General features: G+C 38.0%; 2 protein-coding genes across 3 annotated transcripts; one reads left to right on the forward strand and one right to left on the reverse strand.

Annotated features, from left to right (window-relative positions):
- Positions 1 to 1,661: 1,661 nt before the first annotated feature.
- fkbp2 (FKBP prolyl isomerase 2) lies at positions 1,662 to 4,475 on the forward strand. Of its 2 annotated transcripts, none has more exons than XM_039693970.2 (6): positions 1,662 to 1,781; positions 2,215 to 2,375; positions 2,454 to 2,566; positions 3,425 to 3,471; positions 3,576 to 3,611; positions 4,123 to 4,475. In XM_039693970.2, exons 2-6 carry the CDS (start codon positions 2,217 to 2,219, stop codon positions 4,182 to 4,184), a joined length of 417 nt encoding a protein of 138 aa, XP_039549904.1. In that variant the 5' UTR covers positions 1,662 to 1,781; positions 2,215 to 2,216; the 3' UTR covers positions 4,185 to 4,475. The 2 variants fall into 2 exon arrangements, with proteins under 2 accessions (XP_039549904.1, XP_088979725.1); XM_089123599.1 differs by lacking the exon at positions 1,662 to 1,781 and adding an exon at positions 1,810 to 1,888.
- Positions 4,217 to 10,516, reverse strand: ppp1r14ba (protein phosphatase 1, regulatory (inhibitor) subunit 14Ba). Its single transcript, XM_039693969.2, has 5 exons — positions 10,336 to 10,516; positions 10,008 to 10,204; positions 6,944 to 7,027; positions 5,520 to 5,552; positions 4,217 to 5,384 (listed from the first exon to the last, which is right to left on the reverse strand). Exons 1-5 carry the CDS (start codon positions 10,379 to 10,381, stop codon positions 5,301 to 5,303), a joined length of 444 nt encoding a protein of 147 aa, XP_039549903.1. The 5' UTR covers positions 10,382 to 10,516; the 3' UTR covers positions 4,217 to 5,300.
- Between the last annotated feature and the right edge of the window lie 10,365 nt (positions 10,517 to 20,881).

The raw sequence follows: 20,881 nt of genomic DNA on the forward strand, positions 1-20,881 counted from the left end.
TCTAAATGCCATTTGAAATTTTCTTCTTTAATGATGATTTTTATCAAACTTGTATATTTAAGTTCAGTAATTTCACTTAAATAACAATTAATAGGTAATTATCATTGCCATTTAAGAGAAATTACTGAACTTAAATATACAAGCTTGATAAAAATCATCATTAAAGAAGAAAATTTCAAATGGCACTTAGAGGCTTTTGCATCTGAACTCTATTTGCAGTGCTGGTAGCAACTGATTACTGTACATGTAAAATGAGACATTTACTTTTCAGGATTACATGTTATTTCCATGTTGATTTCTACTTTGATTTATATTTTACATTTTCTTTTCTATAAAAGGCTACTGCTTATATAGGAAGATCTTCCAGGTTTGTGGAATTGCACAGACGGACCAGTCACTATTAGTCATGTGACTATCACTTTATGGAGTGTTTTCTCAACATCGCAACAGTGCATATCAAATCAGCTCCTATCGAACACATGAATTATTATTTGAATAATCACTCAGTGAGTCATTTAACCATGCATTTCTGTCTTTGGAGGGCTTTTGTATTTCAAACACATACAAAATTTACAAATTCACATCATTTCATAATGACATGCAATGCAGGGATTCCCTAACTTTTGTCAGCTGAATCTCTTTGACTTTGTGTCAATAATAATAAAATAAAATTCATGGTTCTCTGATTTCGGATGGTCACGTAACATGCAGGTAAACATTATCTTTTTTAAGGAAATGATTTGATTTATTTAAAATTATATATTTTAATCTTCATTTCTTATTTAATACTTCTATTCATTAAACTCAAGAACCCCATGCAGTCTGGGAAACATTGATGTAATGTAGTAGCCTATTTAATGAACTTGTTGAAAAAGTATGGAATATATTTTCTTTGTATACAAATCAATGTGATAAACGAGTTAGGTCAAAAATAGTAATCTAAAAAGACATCATTTTCATTGAGGGCAAATGATTTAGAGCTTGTTGCTTTTGAATACAAAATATTTTCATCACTTTTGTCAGGCATGGTATAAAGATAATCTGACTCAATTTGGTGGGCTTTGGACCAAATGTACCATCATTATAGGCAATTATAGCATTTAGCAGCAGGCCTACATTATACAATATATTGCTATAGCTTCTACATTCTTACATCTCATTTGCTTACAGTAAAACCAGGGTTCGAAATTAACTTTTTCACCAACCGACCAATTTGGCTACTAAATTTTTAAGATACAAGCGAACAAGCGCGCCGTTATTTGTGATGTGTACGTTCAAGTAAACCAGAAATGCGCAGATTCTGCGCAATATAATAAGACCCTTTGCACTTCACAGAAAATATTTTCTAACTACTTTCACTCCTCATCTTCATTAAAACCCATTTCTTCTTATAAAATAACACCGTCAATGTGTTTTTAAAGGCTCTTGTATGGCAACAAATAAGAAAGTATGATGAAATAGCGCCCCCCTGTGTGCAATCCTATGGTGCAATCTCATCAATGAGCGGAAAACAGAATAAAAGTCCCGTTTAATCACCACTGTATGTTAATCACCGTTTAACTATTTCCTTGAAGCTACATATACTATAGCCATGTCTTGTTTGTTGGCATAGTATTAAGGCAAATATCCCATTTATTAAAAATACATATAGTTTTTTTTTTTTTTAAAAACCCTTAAACATTTTCTGACGTCCTGACATTTGTAAAGCTAGTAGGAAGTCACGTTTGCTGACGTCACTTCCTTATGACAGAGTCATTCTGAAATTCTGTACGGACGAGCAGGTAATGTATCTTTTAATTCATCAATTAAGCATTCAGAGGACTGCAAATATTTTTTGTATCCCTGGCGTCTCTCTTTACAGGCGACTAAATCTATAAACCACGATACAGTAAGTTAACTTATGCGAAAAATCTTTGTAAACATGGTTCCTCAGAAAACCGTAGCCGTCATCCAATTAACTTCCTCTAAAATAAACCAAGCACGCTACAAAAACTGGTATGATTTTCTTTTGCTAGTTAAAATGCACCTTATAGATTACTTTAAGCCTATTAGAGGCCTACTGCTGACGCAACTAATTAAGTTACTGAATCAATTTTAACGATAACGTACAATCTGTGTGAGAGCCTGCACAGATTTTTTCGGTATATTGTAACGTTAGCGGTAAAAAAAATGTATTTCTTTCATTTGTGAGTTCTATCGTCTTTTTTCCCACAGACATGAAGATGAATTTGTTATTAGCTGTCACTCTGATGTCCATCCCCATGGCACTTGTGCAGGGGGCTGAAAAGAAAAAGCTGCAGATCGGAATCAAGAAAAGAGTAGACAACTGTCCTATCAAGTCCCGCAAGGGAGACGTGTTGAACATGCACTACACTGTACGTGTCGTACTTCTCTTACCCAAATGTTATTCATCCCAAAAAATGTCTTATTCTAACTGTGTTTTTTATGTGCAGGGAAAACTGGAGGATGGAACAGAATTTGACAGCAGTATACCGAGGAATCAGCCCTTCACCTTCACGCTTGGCACGGGACAGGTCATCAAGGGCTGGGATCAGGGTTTGTTGGGGTGAGCAGCAGTACTTCTGCTTTTCCAGATTTCTCAGACAGTATTAGGATTTAAAGACATGAATTTAAAGGAGTAGTTCACTTTTAAAAAAAACTTTTGCTGATAATTTACTCACCCCCATGGCATCCAAGATGTCCATGTCTTTCTTTCTTCAGTCGAAAAGAAATTAAGATTTTTGATGAAAACATTCCAGGATTTTCTCCATATAATGGACTTAATTGGGAACCAAACAGTTCAAGGTCCAAATGACCATTTCAGTGCAGCTTCAAAGGGCTTTAAACGACACACCAGACGATGAATAAGGGTCTTGTCTAGCGAAACGATCTGTCATTTCAAAATTAAATAAAAAAGTTTAAGTTTTATTAGCTCAAATGCTCGTTTTGCTCTGTTCTTGTGATGCACGTTCGTGACTCTCCTGTTCAAACTCGTTCATCAAAATGAACTAATCTTTTTTTCGAGTCATGACTCAAAGGGTCCTAGATAAGACCCTTATTCATCATCTGGTGTCTTTTAAAGTGCTTTGAAGCTGCACTGAAACTCTCATTTGGACCTTGAACCGTTTGGTTCCCATTGAAGTCCATTATATGGAGAAAATCCTGGAATGTTTCCATCAAAAACTTTAATTTCTTTTTGACTCTTTTTTTTTTAAAGTGAACTACTCCTTTAATAGTTGGTCTAATAAAGATGAATTAGCAGATTAACAGTGTGCAGCTGTGTTAAATATATTAGCATGTGTAATGAGCTCCAGTTTGACATCCTTTTCCATTTCTCCCTGTATTTACCTGTCATATCTTTGCTGTCTCGTTTTATTAAAAAAATGCCCATTTAGCATGTGTCATTCCTTTTCTTTCCCCTTAGGATGTGTGAGGGTGAGAAGAGGAAGCTGGTTATTCCCTCTGAGCTTGGTGAGTATGTGATGGAAAAGTAATATGTCTCATATGTTTTTTTAAAAAAAAAAAGATTTTTTAGTCCCTATTTTAAGCATATATGACTGTTTTATAAACTACAGGTTATGGGGATAGAGGAGCACCGCCTAAAATTCCAGGTACGATGATGCTCAGTTCAATCCAACATTAAATCTGATGTCTTGCGCTTTTTATTTTTTTCTACAATAAATAAAAGATTAAAGCTTTACTTGTTAGGGATCTATAGCCGGTCATTAGCGATATAAAAGTACATGCAATAAACCAGTTAGATAAAAAGGAAACATGAAGTTAGTTCTGAGAAAATATCTAGCAAATATCCTCGCTGATGCTACTTTTTTTGTTTGTTTAACACAGTGACATTTATATACTTTTAAATGAGGCTGAAGGGCCTTAGCAAACTTTCAAATGAATACATTATTATTAATAAATGTAATATTATTCATAAAATAAAAACGCACTTAATTAAAATGCCAAAAGAAATTGCATAAACTCTTACTTACTCCTGTTTATTTCCCACATTATTTATTTAAAAAAGCTGCCATGAATATTATCATTGAATATCGGACAATGGTGGACCACCGTATGAACCACATTCTGAAATCTCTTCCCTCCCCTTTTCCTGCTGTGTAGGTGGAGCCACACTCATCTTCGAAGTCGAACTGTTGAGCATTGAGAGAAGATCTGACTTATAGTGACAGATATGTCAGTGTTTTTGCAAACCTGCATAGCAATTTCAGGTGTTAAAGTTAAATACCTTTCTCAGTTATTAAAGCGGTTACAAAAACAGAAGAAGCTTTTTGATGTTTACCTTTCTAGAAAAAGAATGAAGTCGACATGTAGCACCATTCTTTATTTGAGAGCCTTACTACATGTATTTGGTTGTGAGAGTGCACACAGTACAGTTTTTGCCATTCCAACAAGTTCTAAACAGTTTCTTAAATCATGTTCACTTGAAACTGAATAAAAGTTTTATTTACAAAAGATATGCAGGCTTTGAGCTTGATTTAGTACTGACCTTGGCCTACACCACCAAAGCATCTTCATTCATAGCCTTCATCACAATTTGGCATACACTTCTTTTTTGTAAAGTTAGAAAAAATATCCGATGTAACAAATTGGCAAATTCACTCAATCAGTATTGCTACTCTTCATCCTGAAAGAACTTCAAACTAGTTTAATTTTCCCTTTAGTTTAATGATTTTTAAAAACAGTAGTACTAAGCACAGACCTGTTGTGTTTTTTTTCCCTAGAAATGGTAGATTAAAAATGGCTTACAAAAAACACAAGTTAACAATTCTCATCCCCCTCCCTCTTCCCAACTTACATCAACACACCCTAAAATCTGAAAACCTCTATCTAAAACTAATATTTTCTGGCCTGCAAAAAATCGTTTCACCCCTTGCGAGAGACCGTCAAAAAAGGGGGTAAAAAGAAATTCTTTGTTCTAACTTCCTATATGATCACAGACAGACACATCAAGCCAAGTCACGAGGCTGAAAAAAAAGTGTAATAGTGAGCAGTGTAACCGTAACATCAACCATTCGACTCCTTTCCCTAAATCACCACGGGGGTTTTAAGCTAATGGGACACTACCACACTCTCTACATGTAAGATATGCTGAAACAGTACTAAGACGAAGTAAAAACAGTTGGTCAACCTGCAGCTGAGGTTGTCTTGGCTGGGCTCGTATCATTGATCTCCGTTTGACAGACGCTGTGGTTTAGTGGTTGGGTCTGCATGCCTGCATCTCTCCTCTGGGTTTGGAGTGACAGGTTGTTTTTGTGGTGGGGGGAGGAGCTGACATGACCTCATGGTGTCAGCTCCCCTTTCTTCTGAGGGGTGCTCAGTTTCTGCATCCCACTGACCTTCTCCAGCAGCGCCGCCACAAAGTCCTGCAGATGGCCAGAAGGAGAATTATGGCGAGAAAAGGCACATTTCTCTCCAGAGACTCAATGGCTCAGAGAATAACACGTCTGCCTGTAACGAAGGTAATCGCTAATGCTATTAATGTTCAAAATGGCACTTACATCATTAGGCTTATAACAGTCGACCAGCAGCATCTGAAAAACAAAAATGGAAAGGGCCTTAATGACTTTCACTAATCTGCTGTTTTTCCAACTGTGTACCCAGAGCCGGATTAGTACCCCCAGGGACCCCTGGGCACTGAAGCTCATGTTACGAGTGTGAAACCGGTTCAGACGATTCAATGCGTAAAGGAATCTGAAACATTCAAACTGATTCGCGAATCGCGATCCAATTTAGACAGTTCTGCCAACATGTTTGATTAAGTCTTTGAACAGAATCGACTCAAAAGAGTGATTCATTTGTGCATTGAGCTTCGCTCATGCCAGAAAAAAAGATGTCGCGCACTTGGAATAAACTGACTTAAAGGGTAACTAAACCCCTGGTCAGAGCCTGACTCCACCCACTGGCAATATTTGAAAAATGCTGAAAAAGTGGGCAGACCCCAGTGGAGATGGAGGGGATGAAATAGATGCTAAAACACGCTATCCTGATCGTTTTCAATACTCGCAATTATAACTCCTGACTCCCTACAGTGGTTTTTGACGAAACAAGCTGGTTTTTATTCTGTGGTGAGCTGAAACCTGCGTACGTCACGAAGTGCGGAACATCCAATAGGAAAATGCAACTGCAGTAACCACCGTTCAACCTGAAGAGGGCAGCACTAAGATGTTTTTACACCATATCTTGTAGAAATAAAACACTTTATACACAAATGTCAAAAAAGTTACTCGTATCAATAACTGGTATTAATAAAGATCCATTCTTACAGGAGATCATTAACTAAAAAAAGTTGGTTTAGGGTTTAGTTACTCTTTAACAACATTACATTAAATAACGCAAGGAACGTCGTTTTTTTTTTTTTTCATTTGAAAGGTAGGCCTACTCGAGTTAAACTAAGTAAAAGTACATTTAAATCTACTCTTAAAAGTAAAAAAAAATACTCAAGCAAATTTAACAAAGTAAATGTAGGCCTATTCGTTACTATCAAAATCTGCTGAGGTGTCATTACCTTGTTCTGTCTGCTGATGATGAGGACCGGCCGGTCACGTTAAGGCGTTAGACCGCAGCAATTGTTCCAAGCTAACAGTACAGCTCCTTGAAACCCTCCTCTTCGTAATTCTTAGCTCTTTTAAAACAAGCTATATATTCGTAGGACATTTTTAATAGCAGCTGCCTCTTTCTCTTCCTTTTCGTTCATTTTTTTTTTTAATTCTGATTGGATAATTATCAAGATTGAGGCCAAGCTTTGTGTATACTATTTTTAAGTAGCGTACAAAAAAAAAAACTCTGATCACGGAGGGCCCCTCTCTGCGCAAGGGCCCCAGATTGCCCATATGGTAGATCCAGCCCTGTGTGTACCAATGAAACCAACCTCCCTTAAGGGGAGATATCTGAAGCGAACGCAATCTAGTAAATCTGATTATACCTTCACTCGAATGGCTCTCTCGACATCGCTGGACAGATCCAGAAGCTCATCCACATCTATTTCCAGCTCAGGCACCTCATCTTCCTGCAAAACACAAAACCACTGATGAGAGATGTTAATGGGAGCTTCTGTGGGAAAAAAAGAGTGAATGTGAATAATTTACAAGCCACAGAAAGGCGGTCAACATCAGGAACTTATGGAAGCTTGTTTTAAAGATAATTGCTACTTTTTAATCGCACAATTCAGACTTTTTTCCTCACACTTGCGAGTTTTGGTTCCAATTGCCTTCCATTATTGTTTTTGTCCATATAATGGAAGTCAATGGGAACTGAAACTATTAACCAACATTCTTCAAAATATATTCAGTTTTACAGAAGAAAGTAAGGGTGAGTAAACAATAATGAAATTTACACTGCCCCAATAACAATAGTTTTTTTTATCCGAGAACAGAAATTAAGTCATATCTGGCCTTTGTGCATGACATCCATGACATCCGCACAACAGGATGGGCTGATCCTCATGTCCATGTGCAATTTATTTTGTGTGCATATGCTTGTGACAAAAACAATCCCCATTCACTTCCTGTTGGCTTACAAAAGACAACAACATCATATCCAGCTGTGTACAAGGATTTTTATGTCTTATTGCATTCACACTCCTTTCCATCAGGGATTCACTCTCATTTTGCTGTTTCCTGCAGTGCTATTTTGTTCCATTGCTGAGTGTGTGCTGAGGAAGACGGGGGAGGAAAGTTGCCATGGAAGGAATTGTCGCAGGTTTTTCTTCAAGTGTGTGTGCTGTTGCAGTCATTAAAATCAGGTCTGTTATGAAACCCTTCACACTGACCCATATTGAAGAATCGCTCTTGCACACTACAGCTGACCAAAACTTCCCTGTGGTGCTACTCGTAAATTAAAACACGTTCTCTTGCATCTATTACTTATAATCACAGAGAACAGCTGCAGGTCAATGCACCACACTCATTGAACATTTACAGACGAGTGCAGCACTTCAGGAGATAGCAGACTTATCATGGTTTTCTGTGGCCAAATGAGGACACAATAATGTGGATTACACAGGCCTACTGATATACCCTCGCCTACTAAAGAAGAGTGCATATTGGTGGCTCTTCCATCATTCTCAGTGGGTTTATAAATGTATAGCTGTCAATACAATTTTCAGCTTTTATTACAAAAAGTACAACTAAAAATATTAGATCTAATTATATGTCATTTTATGTGTTGTGGACAGTGGAAATATTGAGGAAAACGCTGTCGGGCCAAATCAGGTACGTAGAAAAATATATTACTTTACATAGTTTTAAGATATACGAAGCAACCAATTTCGTAGATTCTAATTAAATATACAGTTTGGGGTCAATATTTTTTTTTTTTATTGGTTGTTGGTGAAAGAAATGAATACCTTTATTCAGCAAGGACACATTTTATTGATAGTTAAGACATTCATAATGTTACAAAAGATATTTTTTATTCTTTTTTTAGATCTTTATATTCATCAAAGAATCCTGAAAAAATGTTTCAACCAAAAAATTAAGCAGCACAACCTTTTTCTTGTTTCTTGAGTAGCAAATCAGCATATCAGAATGATTTTTTTTGAACAATAATGTAAATACTATGTATGTTTATTTATATACTAAGTAGCCAAGATCATCATACATTTGCATTAAAATAATGTGAGCTCAGTGAAAAAAAAATGTCCAATGCACACCTGACTGTAAAACAAAAACAAAATTTTCTCAGTGGTGTATGGAGATGATTTAAAAAGCCACTGATCTAACCATTGAACAAAAAAACATTTGAGCCTTTGTCTGTGCTACTCTGAAAAAAAGGCCACAATGACAAAAAAATGTGATTATGTAATTTGTCACTGTGCATCATTATCCTCTTAGATACAAACATTTTCATCTTCAGTTTTAGCTCAGGGCATTCTAAACATCAACCAAATTGGACCAAACACCGCAGAGACTAGACTAGCAATATAATGGACGAGTTCTCCTGTCAGACCACATTAACATATGAATAACCTGTGGGATTCAGATGACATTTCCCAAGTCTAAATATGTGCGATTCTATTATCCTCTTCCTTGTTATATGAATATTATTGTAACTTACAGTATTCTGATATCAGAAACCATTAGTGGAAATGTATCACCAGAAACGCAGGCTTTCAAGCAAATCCAAAGGATTCAGGCTACCCTGTATAGTGTAGTGTCAATGAGACAAAGCAAAATGTGACTTCCCAAAGCCAGATTTTACCTCAGGATGAGGCCTACCGCTGGGCTGAAAAGCGCATACAGAACAATCTCATTTCAAGAGCTGCCTAATTTTACACCACATAATCTAGGTCAATTATATTAGCCAAGGAGGTTAAGTCAAGCTCAAAGTAAAGCATGCTTTGCATGCCTGAACAGATGACATCACCACAATGGCTAGAAGGGTGATCCCAGACATCCCAGGGGGCAGAAAGAAAAACCCATCCTGACTAGTGTCACCTACTGTATGTGCAATAGACATACAAATCATAATCAGCGATTTCTGGGCTTTGTGCATCTGTAGCTTTTTTATTGGGATATATTGGGATTGAAATCCATGTCTTTGTTAATGCAGCGAGCCCCATCCTCATATATATCCCGTCACATTAACAAATGAGGCAAGCCCACTTTTCGATGAAATATGAATAGATGCATTTTGCATAAAGGAATCATTGGGTGCTCTAATCTTTTTTCCTCGCAGCACCTGTCCAAAGAGGCTCACCTTTGTTTTATAGCTTTGTCTGTAGTTCATAATGCCACGCCCTTCCATGTGTAAATGCATATAACCATAAAATCAACATCGATTCAAAATTAAAACAAAGGATTGAAAGATGCCATGCTGCTCTTAATAAGCTATCAATTTATTAAAGCAAGGCAACTATCGCGCAAAACGGACATGACAAATGGAGCAAGAGGGATACCGGTTCACGAGGACGGAAAAGAAAAGAGCTGTCATTCCTTGCAACAAAGGATTGCACGCGGTCAAAGCAATGACAGTGTTTTTTGTCCTACCTCGCAGTCGTACAGATTCATTAACTGGCTAACTATCCACTCCTCCAAATTCAGCCGCCTTCTCAATTCTTTTCTGTCATATTTTACGGTCACTCGTCCTTGCTTCTGTGGCACTTCTTCTTCGGTACCGGGAGGTGTTTGAAAATAGACCCGGGGCTGAGGTGTCGTTTCCGGACTCGTTACCGCTGCCATTGTCCCTAATAAAAGAAAGCTGGGTTTAAATGTTTAATCAATTAGAGCATCGATTCAAAAGACAGAGGTGGTCATGTGCAGCCATTGGAGGTTGCAAAAAAAAAGTGCCGGCTCCCCTTTCTTAAATGGAACAGACCTTTTGGATTGCAAGGAGTCTGCAACGGAAGATGGGGATCAGGCATACAAGGAGCTTAGAAAACACTATTCATCAGACTAATTGTGTGGTCGTGGTTTAGGGTTTATCAAAGTCCATCTTCCCCAAATCGCTCCATCAATTGTCACATAAACGCTAGTGGGCGCCTCCAAGTGTCCGCGGTGAACGAATCATTCGTTTGAGTCGGATCTTTTCAATGAATAGGTTATAGCGGTTCACTAAAACAGACTCTATCCAGCAACTTGCACACTACCATTTTGTTTTTACACTATACTACTTTTATCTTACAATTATTTCACATAAATAGTGATAGCCTATGTAGTAATATTAGTAGTTAATATCAGTAAGTCCAAGCGGTGCTTTCCAAATAGCTATAGGCTTATGTTACAAATTAAACAGGCCTACATAGCCTGGATGGATTCAGATTGACTGTAGGCTATGATTCGGCAATAAAACACTTTTTTTTAAACCAGAGATGCAATTAAAAGTGTACATTAAAAAGAGATATCAATATGCAATAGCTAGATGACAGCGCGGATCGGTATTTGAACCGCTACTTTGAAACGAACTGTTTAAAAGAACCGAATCGCAAAAGATTTGGAGTTTTGGACCTCTCCTTACTATGAAATACCACCACACAACGTTTCCCTTTGGTCTTAATGCAATGTGCCAATACATGTGGCATTAGATTGATTAATAGTTTATATACATTTTTCATAATTTCAGGCACCAATAGCCTTTTTGATAGATATTAAAGCCTACTGAAATTGTATTCTCCATTTGTCAGGCCACCCCTCTTTCCTGTAAGTGGACTATTCCAAATCAAATATCCAGTGCCTGCGCTCTCTCTCTCTCTCTCTCTCTCTCTCTCTCTCTCTCTCTCTCTCTCTCTCTCTCTCTCTCTCTCTCTCTCTCTCTCTCTCTCACACACACACACACACACACACACACACACACACACACACACACACACAGAGACGCATCGCCGGTTATGCCAAGTGACCCTCTGTCTGTCTTCTCATTTCATTGTAAAATGTAGCCTACATTATGCTATTTATTCAACCCCAATTGGTTCGTTCACTCCAGTAAATCGCCATCCTTTCTGCATAATCTGAATCTGAATGGGTCCATGCCCTCAAGCTATTTCTTTGTCCATTTAGAATGTCCTTTTCCTTTATTATTATTTGATTTGGTTATTCATTATTCTTATTGACATTAATGGCTACATATTTTTGATAATCTAAAACACCAGATGAACTGTATTTAGGCTATAATAGCCTATAAATTATACAATATAAATATCCCCATAACATCCATTGATTTCCATCCAATTAACTTAACAGAGACGTGATTTTTTCAGAGTTTCATCTTAATGTTCCCAATCAGTAATGCAATTCAGAGGGTCGAAAAAGTGTATTTTCTTAGTTTTTGAGTAGGTTACTATTAAAAGGAATGCTAAAATTCAAAACACAAATACATTTACAGGAATGTAGCCTACTTAAGATAGAAACCAAAAGACAAGTTACACGAAAATGCATCACATATTTTTGGTAAAGCACTTTAATCTTAAATATTTTATTTATCTTATTGATAAAAAATGTTTGCACAGTTGTATACAGTATCTACTCTAACTACTTGCTGTAAAATGTTTAAAACTGCTCTTCAAGAGCATCATAAAACCTCAGTGTAACACTAGAGGGAAGCATGTGCTCACTTTACACACTGCTGAGAAGAAGCCATTATGTAATGCAGATCTTTTGTTTGGAATTGTAGCTGCTTATTAAAAAAAACTTACAAACAAGAAAGCAGCTTGACTTGTCAAAAAAACAAACAGTGTTCTTCACAGAGGAACGAGTCAAACTAGAAAAAGATGTAATGCAGATTAGAACAACTTCAGCAGTGTGAAAACACCAAATGCATTTTAACGACTTCACAATGAATAGCACACAAAAAGATCCACTCAGAAACATATCATCTCGGATCCAATTAGAGTAACTTCCTTCTGTTTACAGAACACATTTTAAAGCAGTAAAACCCGATCTGCCAACACAGTCTCCTCTGTTGTCTGAAATTGGCTTTTAATCAGTTTTTATATTTCTGATTTGCTGCTTCTATGGGCAGACCCTGCTGAAATCACTGCCAACAAGGCCGTTATCCTTCTTTTTAATGCACCGTGTAATTGGTTCAGTGGCCCCTGTGTGCCACACGCCAGCTCTGGATTATGAGCTCTGGGTCCTGTGGGCCTCCCTCACACACTCTACAGTCACAACAAAACCAATCGAAAGGCAGAACCGAGTGCTGGTACATGTTTCCTTCTCCAAACCGTTTGGGATTATAATGTTAGTGTTTGAGATGAAAGAGCCCTTTCCAAACAATCCAACTGCAACATGAAATGTTGCATAACCACTTGCCATTGGCTCATTCGCTTTAAGTATTGGATAACGTTCAAATTGAGCGTTCAGTTCTCTTTCTCTATTTACCCTCAGCGGGAATGAGCTGTTTAGGAGGGGGAAAAGGGAAAAACTTCCAGAGCAGTGTGGCTTTTTTAACATTTGAGGGTCATGTTCCCTCCTTTGAGGACCTGTCAGGCATGGAGAGAGCAAAGACCATTCTGTGCGGGGTTTTCACACTGTAGAATTTCCATTGAAGCTAAGCAGAGTTGGGCCAGGTCAGCACTTGGATGGGAGACCTGATGGAACTAAATGATCGGAGATGTCCAGTGTGAAAATGAAGGGAAGGGGAAAGGGAAAGCATCTTTTTATTTAAACAGAATAAGCCTCCTATCCAACAAAGAGCAGAAGGAAGACGGGTGTATTGTTCTCCATATATTCCAGAGAATGCCTCAAAGATGGACTGCCAAAAATTGTGTAGCTTAGAGCACAACCAAAACATGTGCAGCAGTGTGGCAGGAGCCTCCCTTCACCGATCACACGTAGGGTCAATGCCCATCTTAAAGGGATACTCCACTTTTTTTGGAAATAGGCTCATTTTACCACTCCCCCAAAAGGTTAAACAGTTGGGTTTTACCGTTTCAGATGTATTCAGCCGATTTTCTGATATTTAGAAGAATATCAGTAAACAGACCGTTTCTGGTCTCATTGACTTCCATAGTATATTTTTTTTCCTTCTATGGAAGTCAATGAGACCAGAAACGGTCTGGTTACTGATATTCTTCTAAATATCAGAAAATCGGCTGAATGGATTTGAAAACGGTAAAACTCAACTGTTTATCTCTGGGGGAGTTGTAAAATAAGCCTATTTCCAAAAAAGTGAAGTAACCCTTTAACCTTCTGGTCCAATGTAGATGGTGCACTATTTTAAACTGAACCACAGTGTGTCTGAAGATTGACTGTATAATTTGTTGCCATATTTCTTCTGGAATCGTTTCATCTAGGTCTGTTTCCCATTTGATTCTAAGGCTATAGAGACTATTCATGTTATGTGTATTGAGCAATGTGGAAATTCTGCCTGTTACTTGTTTTATGTTAACTTTACATTTAAAAATTGTTTCAAGCAGAGTTTCAAAAGGACTCAATGGGAAACAGAATTACAAAACCTCTAAGCTGTAAATACCTGAAGAAATGTGATTTCCGAAGACCATGAAGGCTGAGATAGGCTGTTTGAAAGGTAATTTGGAAGATAATAAGCTGCAGAGGTAATAAATCTGGGAGGTAGGTGCAATGGATACCCACTCCAACACCATCCATTCAGTAGTATTGACATCCATCATATCTCAACCAATACAGCAGTGTTCTTATATTAGCAACCCAATGGAATTACATAAAATTTGGAAGTGCCATACCTCCCATTGCATGGGGCCTCTGTAAAATATTTGTATTTATTATTATAATTAATGTGCCCGGCATGAAGGGGGAGGAGAATTTATACGCAAGTCACGTTTAGCCGATAAAACACTTACGCAATTTTACATTTGAAATTTTACCTCACGGTGAAATTACAAATTAGAGAATTGGGATGTCCTTCCCACATCCTTGTGATTTCTCTTTACTGCCCCCTGGTGCCAAGGCAATGTAACAATATTATAGATCACACTATCAATTACAACCAATATACTTTTAAAGCGCCACAACTGTTTAGATGGGACAATCACCTCAGAAAGCCGGAAATGTGATGCTCCGTTTCTCAGTGTCCTAATTTTAGAAAGCTCTTGAGCGTTCAGTAAGACTATAGTCTTAGTTTGCACTATATGAATCATCCTCACCCTGAAGTGACACTATATGATGACTAACTTGTCTGAGCTAGTGATTCAAGAAACAAGCTTTTTCTCTCTCTTTCTCTCTCCTCCCACCTCACTTTCATTTTCTTCATCGTTTTTATTTCAAACTGGGCTTTCTGTGACAGAAAGGGACTATTGCACAAATAATTACAGATACAGAATCTAAATAAAGAGGAAGGTGTTTTTTTTTTTTTTTTTTTTTTTTTTTTTACTATTTTATTCTTTTCATTACAAGAATTTCTGTTTCCTGCAAAGTGCAGGGGGATGTTGAGCTAAATTAGTGAAATTGTTTATCTATTGGTTTTGTCAAGGTTTCTGACCCCAAGCTAATGCTTAATTTGGACATTTTGTCCCCAAATAAGTTAGGCTTTAAGCTCTCAATTAGCAGTTATTGTGCTTCCTCCACTTTGAAAGACATGGAAATGTGTTTTTTCTTACCTGTTGGCCCTGCCACCAATCCTGCCGAGCTCTCCAAAGTCAGATCTGGCTGTGAGATATACAACATGATGCCTATAATTGGTCAGAGTGGGATCCATTTCCTGTAACAACTGTTGGTGAGTTCTGAAACATCGGTGTGAGCTGACCCCACTTCAGCCCGTCTCTCGCCACGGCCGCTGTGATTGATGACTCGAAATTGCCACTGTAATGTTTGCCACTGCAGCTGTGTCTTTTTTTGTCTCCCCAGTGATCTGAAAATAGAGCTGTGGATTGCTAAGGCAAACTGTCACTGACAACAATGAACATCTGATTCCTTATCATTCAAAAGAAGATTCTTGTTCTCACAGAGGTGATTCTATGAACAACAACCATCAGCATCAGCGTTGACTCAACAGGTAACTCTTAATTTCATTTCACTTCATGAGATATGAAAGCGCTTTGTATCTGCTGTCAGTGTTAATGTCTTGTCTTAATATTAATCCGTAGCAGATGCTTGTCCGTGTACAAAACAGTTCAGACGCTGTTGTTAGTAGGGATCTATTTGAAAAATGAGCCAAATATCGACAGAGAAATATTGGAGGAAGAAAATAAGCTTCTCGTTTCTTTTGACTGCCAAAATTTGCTTAAAAAGTTCAAAGGAGTTCAAAGGATCTCAAGTGTAGAGCGACTCTGTTGTTATGAGGGAAATGTGCTCCAGTTTAAATGCATTATTGAACACTGGCCTTTGCCTTCGCTCGCTATTTCTGGTTTCCAATAAAGATCAAGGTTTCTCTTTTTTATTGCATTTTTTCTCTCAACTTTCTCCAATGCATTAAACTCAAGCTCTCTGCAATGTCGTCTTAAAAATAAAAATACAATGTTGAAATGTTGACATTCTTTTTTTGACATTAGATGATTTTAAGGAGAGAATATGTGCAAATGTTTTCAAGCAGGAATAGGTGGGGAACAACATGATTGAGAGCACATAATGGAATTGATGGAAAAATTAATGGAATTCTGGGAAATAGGAATGTGTTTTGTCTCTTTTATGTTTTACGTAAACATTTACAGTTGACATAAGACAGAAGTAGCAACCTTTTTTTAGCATTGGAATGTAAGTCAGAGTGAAACGGATTATTGAAAAAGGAAGTGTAGAGCAGTAGGTTGGTTCTATTCTATCTTGTAGTTGATTGTGGGTAGGGTTTAAACCCACTACGTAGTTGGACTCTGGCATACGTCACCAGACAGATTCTGCAGGTTCACTGGACAGTCGAGTTATTATATTTTGATTCAAAATACGAGGTCGAAACAAATGCTTAACCTGTATTATGTTTCAAGTTTCTGAAAAATATAAAAGTACATTTTCCCAGCTCATGAGGTTTCTATAAATGAAAACAAATGAATTTTTTTATAAATATAATTACTTTCATTGTGATTTTTTTTGTCCATTCTAATGGACATCAGGTCAAAATGGGTGTACTTCCCAAAAATGTACCAACATGAAATAAATTAATAAACATAAAATTTGTTGGTCTATACTTTAAGCTTTTTCTCAAGGTCAAAAAAATTCCAGCAGTATACCATTTCAACTATAATTTTGAGGTTTTTGTTTTGCTACGTGGTACGTGGGATCTCAATATCTCAGCTCAGGAAGGGTCTAGAGACTCAATTTTTGCACTCAGGTCTAAGTCTCATGGCCCTCTATCAGAATCCAAAGTTTCAAGAAGATTGGAGAAACTTAATTTCTCGTCCCGAAAAAAAAAACACGTGGGTACCCCTTTTTGTTTTTTCGGGTCGAAATTTTGAGTTTCTCTGATCTTCTTGAAACTTTGGATTCTGATAGAGGGCCATGAGACTTAGACCCGAGTGCAAAAATGGAGTCTCTAGACCCTTCCAGAGCTGAGATATTGAGATCACACGTAGCATTTATCACATTATAAAAATAGTGGTTTCGCGGACGGTGGAATTTCGGGACGGACCATGGTGCCACAGACTCAGAGGGCCTCCCTGAGTGCAGTAAAATAGTTTTCATCCCAAAATTTTGAAAGCTAAGCTTAAAAACCACGTGTCCACAAACCCAATATTTGTCCAATTACCTACTATTTTTATAATGGCATAAATGCTACGTGGGACGTCAATATCTCAGGTCAGGAAGGGTCTAGAGCCTCCATTTTTGCACTCAGGTCTAAGTCTCATGGCCCTCTATCAGAATCCAGAGTTTCAAGAAGATCAGAGCAATTAAAAATTTCGACCCGAAAAAAAAAACGACAATGGTACCCCTTTCGTTTTTTGTTTTTTTTTTTGTGGGAAAAAATAAGTTTCTCCAATCTTCTTGAAACTCTGGATTCTGATAGAGGGCCATGAGACTTAAACCTGAGTGCAAAAATGGAGGCTCTAGACCCTTCCAGAGCTGAGATATCGAAACTCAAAAATTCGAACCCCAAAAGAAACGACAGTGGTACCCCTTTCGTTTTTTTTTTTTGGGGCCAAAAATTAAGTTTTTCCAATCTTCTCAAAACTCTGGATTCTGATAGAGGGCCATGAGACTTAAACCTGAGTGCAAAAATGGAGGCTCTAGACCCTTCCAAAGCTGAGATATCGAATCTCAAAATTTCGACCCGAAAAAAAAACGACAGTGGTACCCCTTACGTTTTTTTTTTTGGGGCGAAAAATGAAGTGTCTCCAATCTTCTCAAAACTCTGGATTCTGATAGAGGGCCATGAGTCTTAAACCTGAGTCCAAAAATGGAGGCTCTAGACCCTTCCAGAGCTGAGATATCGAATCTCAAAATTTCGACCCGAAAAAAAAACGACAGTGGTACCCCTTACGGTTTTTTTTTTTTGGGCGAAAAATGAAGTGTCTCCAATCTTCTCAAAACTCTGGATTCTGATAGAGGGCCATGAGACTTAAACCTGAGTTCAAAAATTGAGAATCTAGACCCTTCCAGAGCTGAGATATAGAATCTCAAAAATTCGACCCCCCAAAAAAAACGACAGTGGTACCCCTTACGTTTTTTTTTTTTGGGCGAAAAATGAAGTGTCTCCAATCTTCTCAAAACTCTGGATTCTGATAGAGGGCCATGAGAATTAAACCTGAGTGCAAAAATGGAGGCTCTAGACCCTTCCAGAGCTGAGATATAGAATCTCAAAATTTCGACCTGAAAAAAAACGACAGTGGTACCCCTTACGTTTTTTTTTTTTTGGCGAAAAATGAAGTGTCTCCAATCTTCTCAAAACTATGGATTCTGATAGAGGGCCATGAGACTTAAACCTGAGTGCAAAAATGGAGGCTCTAGACCCTTCCAAAGCTGAGATATCGAATCTCAAAATTTCGACCCGAAAAAAAAACGACAGTGGTACCCCTTACGTTTTTTTTTTTTGGGCGAAAAATGAAGTGTCTCCAATCTTCTCAAAACTCTGGATTCTGATAGAGGGCCATGAGTCTTAAACCTGAGTGCAAAATTGGAGGCTCTAGACCCTTCCAGAGCTGAGATATCGAATCTCAAAATTTCGACCCGAAAAAAAAACGACAGTGGTACCCCTTACGTTTTTTTTTTTGGGCGAAAAATGAAGTGTCTCCAATCTTCTCAAAACTCTGGATTCTGATAGAGGGCCATGAGACTTAAACCTGAGTGCAAAAATGGAGGCTCTAGACCCTTCCAGAGCTGAGATATCGAATCTCAAAATTTCGACCCGAAAAAAAAAACGACAGTGGTACCCCTTTCGTTTTTTTTTGGGGCAAAAAATGAAGTTTCTCCAATCTTCTCAAAACTCTGGATTCTAAAAGAGGGCCATGAGACTTAAACCTGAGTGCAAAAATGGAGGCTCTAGACCTTTCCAAAGCTGAGATATCGAAACTCAAAAATTCGACCCCCCAAAAAAACGACAATGGTACCCCTTACGTTTTTTTTTTGGGCCAAAAATTAAGGTTCTCCAATCTTCTCAAAACTCTGGATTCTGATAGAGGGCCATGAGACTTAAACCTGAGTGCAAAAATGGAGGCTCTAGACCCTTCCAGAGCTGAGATATAGAATCTCAAAATTTCGACCCCCCCAAAAAAACGACAGTGGTACCCCTTACGTTTTTTTTTTTGGGGTGAAAAATGAAGTGTATCCAATCTTCTCAAAACTCTGGATTCTGATAGAGGGCCATGAGACTTAAACCTGAGTGCAAAAATGGAGGCTCTAGACCCTTCCAGAGCTGAGATATCGAAACTCAAAAATTCGACCCCCCAAAAAAACGACAGTGGTACTGTCGTTTTTTTTAGACTTAAACCTGAGTGCAAAAATGGAGGCTCTAGACCCTTCCAGAGCTGAGATATCGAAACTCAAAAATTCGACCCCCCCAAAAAAAACGACAGTGGTACCCCTTTCGGTTTTTTTTTTTTGGTGAAAAATGAAGTGTCTCCAATCTTCTCAAAACTCTGGATTCTGATAGAGGGCCATGAGAATTAAACCTGAGTGCAAAAATGGAGGCTCTAGACCCTTCCAGAGCTGAGATATAGAATCTCAAAATTTCGACCTGAAAAAAAAACGACAGTGGTACCCCTTACGTTTTTTTTTTTTTTGGCGAAAAATGAAGTGTCTCCAATCTTCTCAAAACTATGGATTCTGATAGAGGGCCATGAGACTTAAACCTGAGTGCAAAAATGGAGGCTCTAGACCCTTCCAAAGCTGAGATATCGAATCTCAAAATTTCGACCCGAAAAAAAAACGACAGTGGTACCCCTTACGTTTTTTTTTTTTGGGCGAAAAATGAAGTGTCTCCAATCTTCTCAAAACTCTGGATTCTGATAGAGGGCCATGAGTCTTAAACCTGAGTGCAAAATTGGAGGCTCTAGACCCTTCCAGAGCTGAGATATCGAATCTCAAAATTTTGACCCGAAAAAAAAACGACAGTGGTACCCCTTACGTTTTTTTTTTTGGGCGAAAAATGAAGTGTCTCCAATCTTCTCAAAACTCTGGATTCTGATAGAGGGCCATGAGAATTAAACCTGAGTGCAAAAATGGAGGCTCTAGACCCTTCCAGAGTTGAGATATCGAATCTCAAAATTTCGACCCGAAAAAAAAAACGACAGTGGTACCCCTTACTTTTTTTTTTTTTTGGGCGAAAAATGAAGTGTCTCCAATCTTCTCGAAACTCTGGATTCTGATAGAGGGCCATGAGACTTAAACCTGAGTGCAAAAATGGAGGCTCTAGACCCTTCCAGAGCTGAGATATAGAATCTCAAAAATTCGACCCCCCCAAAAAAAACGACAGTGGTACCCCTTACGTTTTTTTTTTTTGGGCGAAAAATGAAGTGTCTCCAATCTTCTCAAAACTCTGGATTCTGATAGAGGGCCATGAGACTTAAACCTGAGTGCAAAAATGGAGGCTCTAGACCCTTCCAGAGCTGAGATATCGAATCTCAAAATTTCGACCCGAAAAAAAAAACGACAATGGTACCCCTTTCGTTTTTTTTTTTGGGCCAAAAATTAAGGTTCTCCAATCTTCTCAAAACTCTGGATTCTGATAGAGGGCCATGAGACTTAAACCTGAGTGCAAAAATGGAGGCTCTAGACCCTTCCAGAGCTGAGATATAGAATCTCAAAATTTCGACCCCCCCAAAAAAACGACAGTGGTACCCCTTACGTTTTTTTTTTGGGTGAAAAATGAAGTGTATCCAATCTTCTCAAAACTCTGGATTCTGATAGAGGGCCATGAGACTTAAACCTGAGTGCAAAAATGGAGGCTCTTGACCCTTCGAGAGCTGAGATATCGAATCTCAAAATTTCGACCCGAAAAAAAAAACGACAGTGGTACCCCTTATGTTTTTTTTTTTTTGGGGCGAAAAATTAAGTTTCTCCAATCTTCTCAAAACTCTGGATTCTGAAAG

This window comes from Pimephales promelas, chromosome 19, assembly GCF_988280905.1.
Source record: "Pimephales promelas chromosome 19, fPimPro1.hap1.1, whole genome shotgun sequence".
Lineage (NCBI taxonomy): Eukaryota > Metazoa > Chordata > Actinopteri > Cypriniformes > Leuciscidae > Pimephales > Pimephales promelas.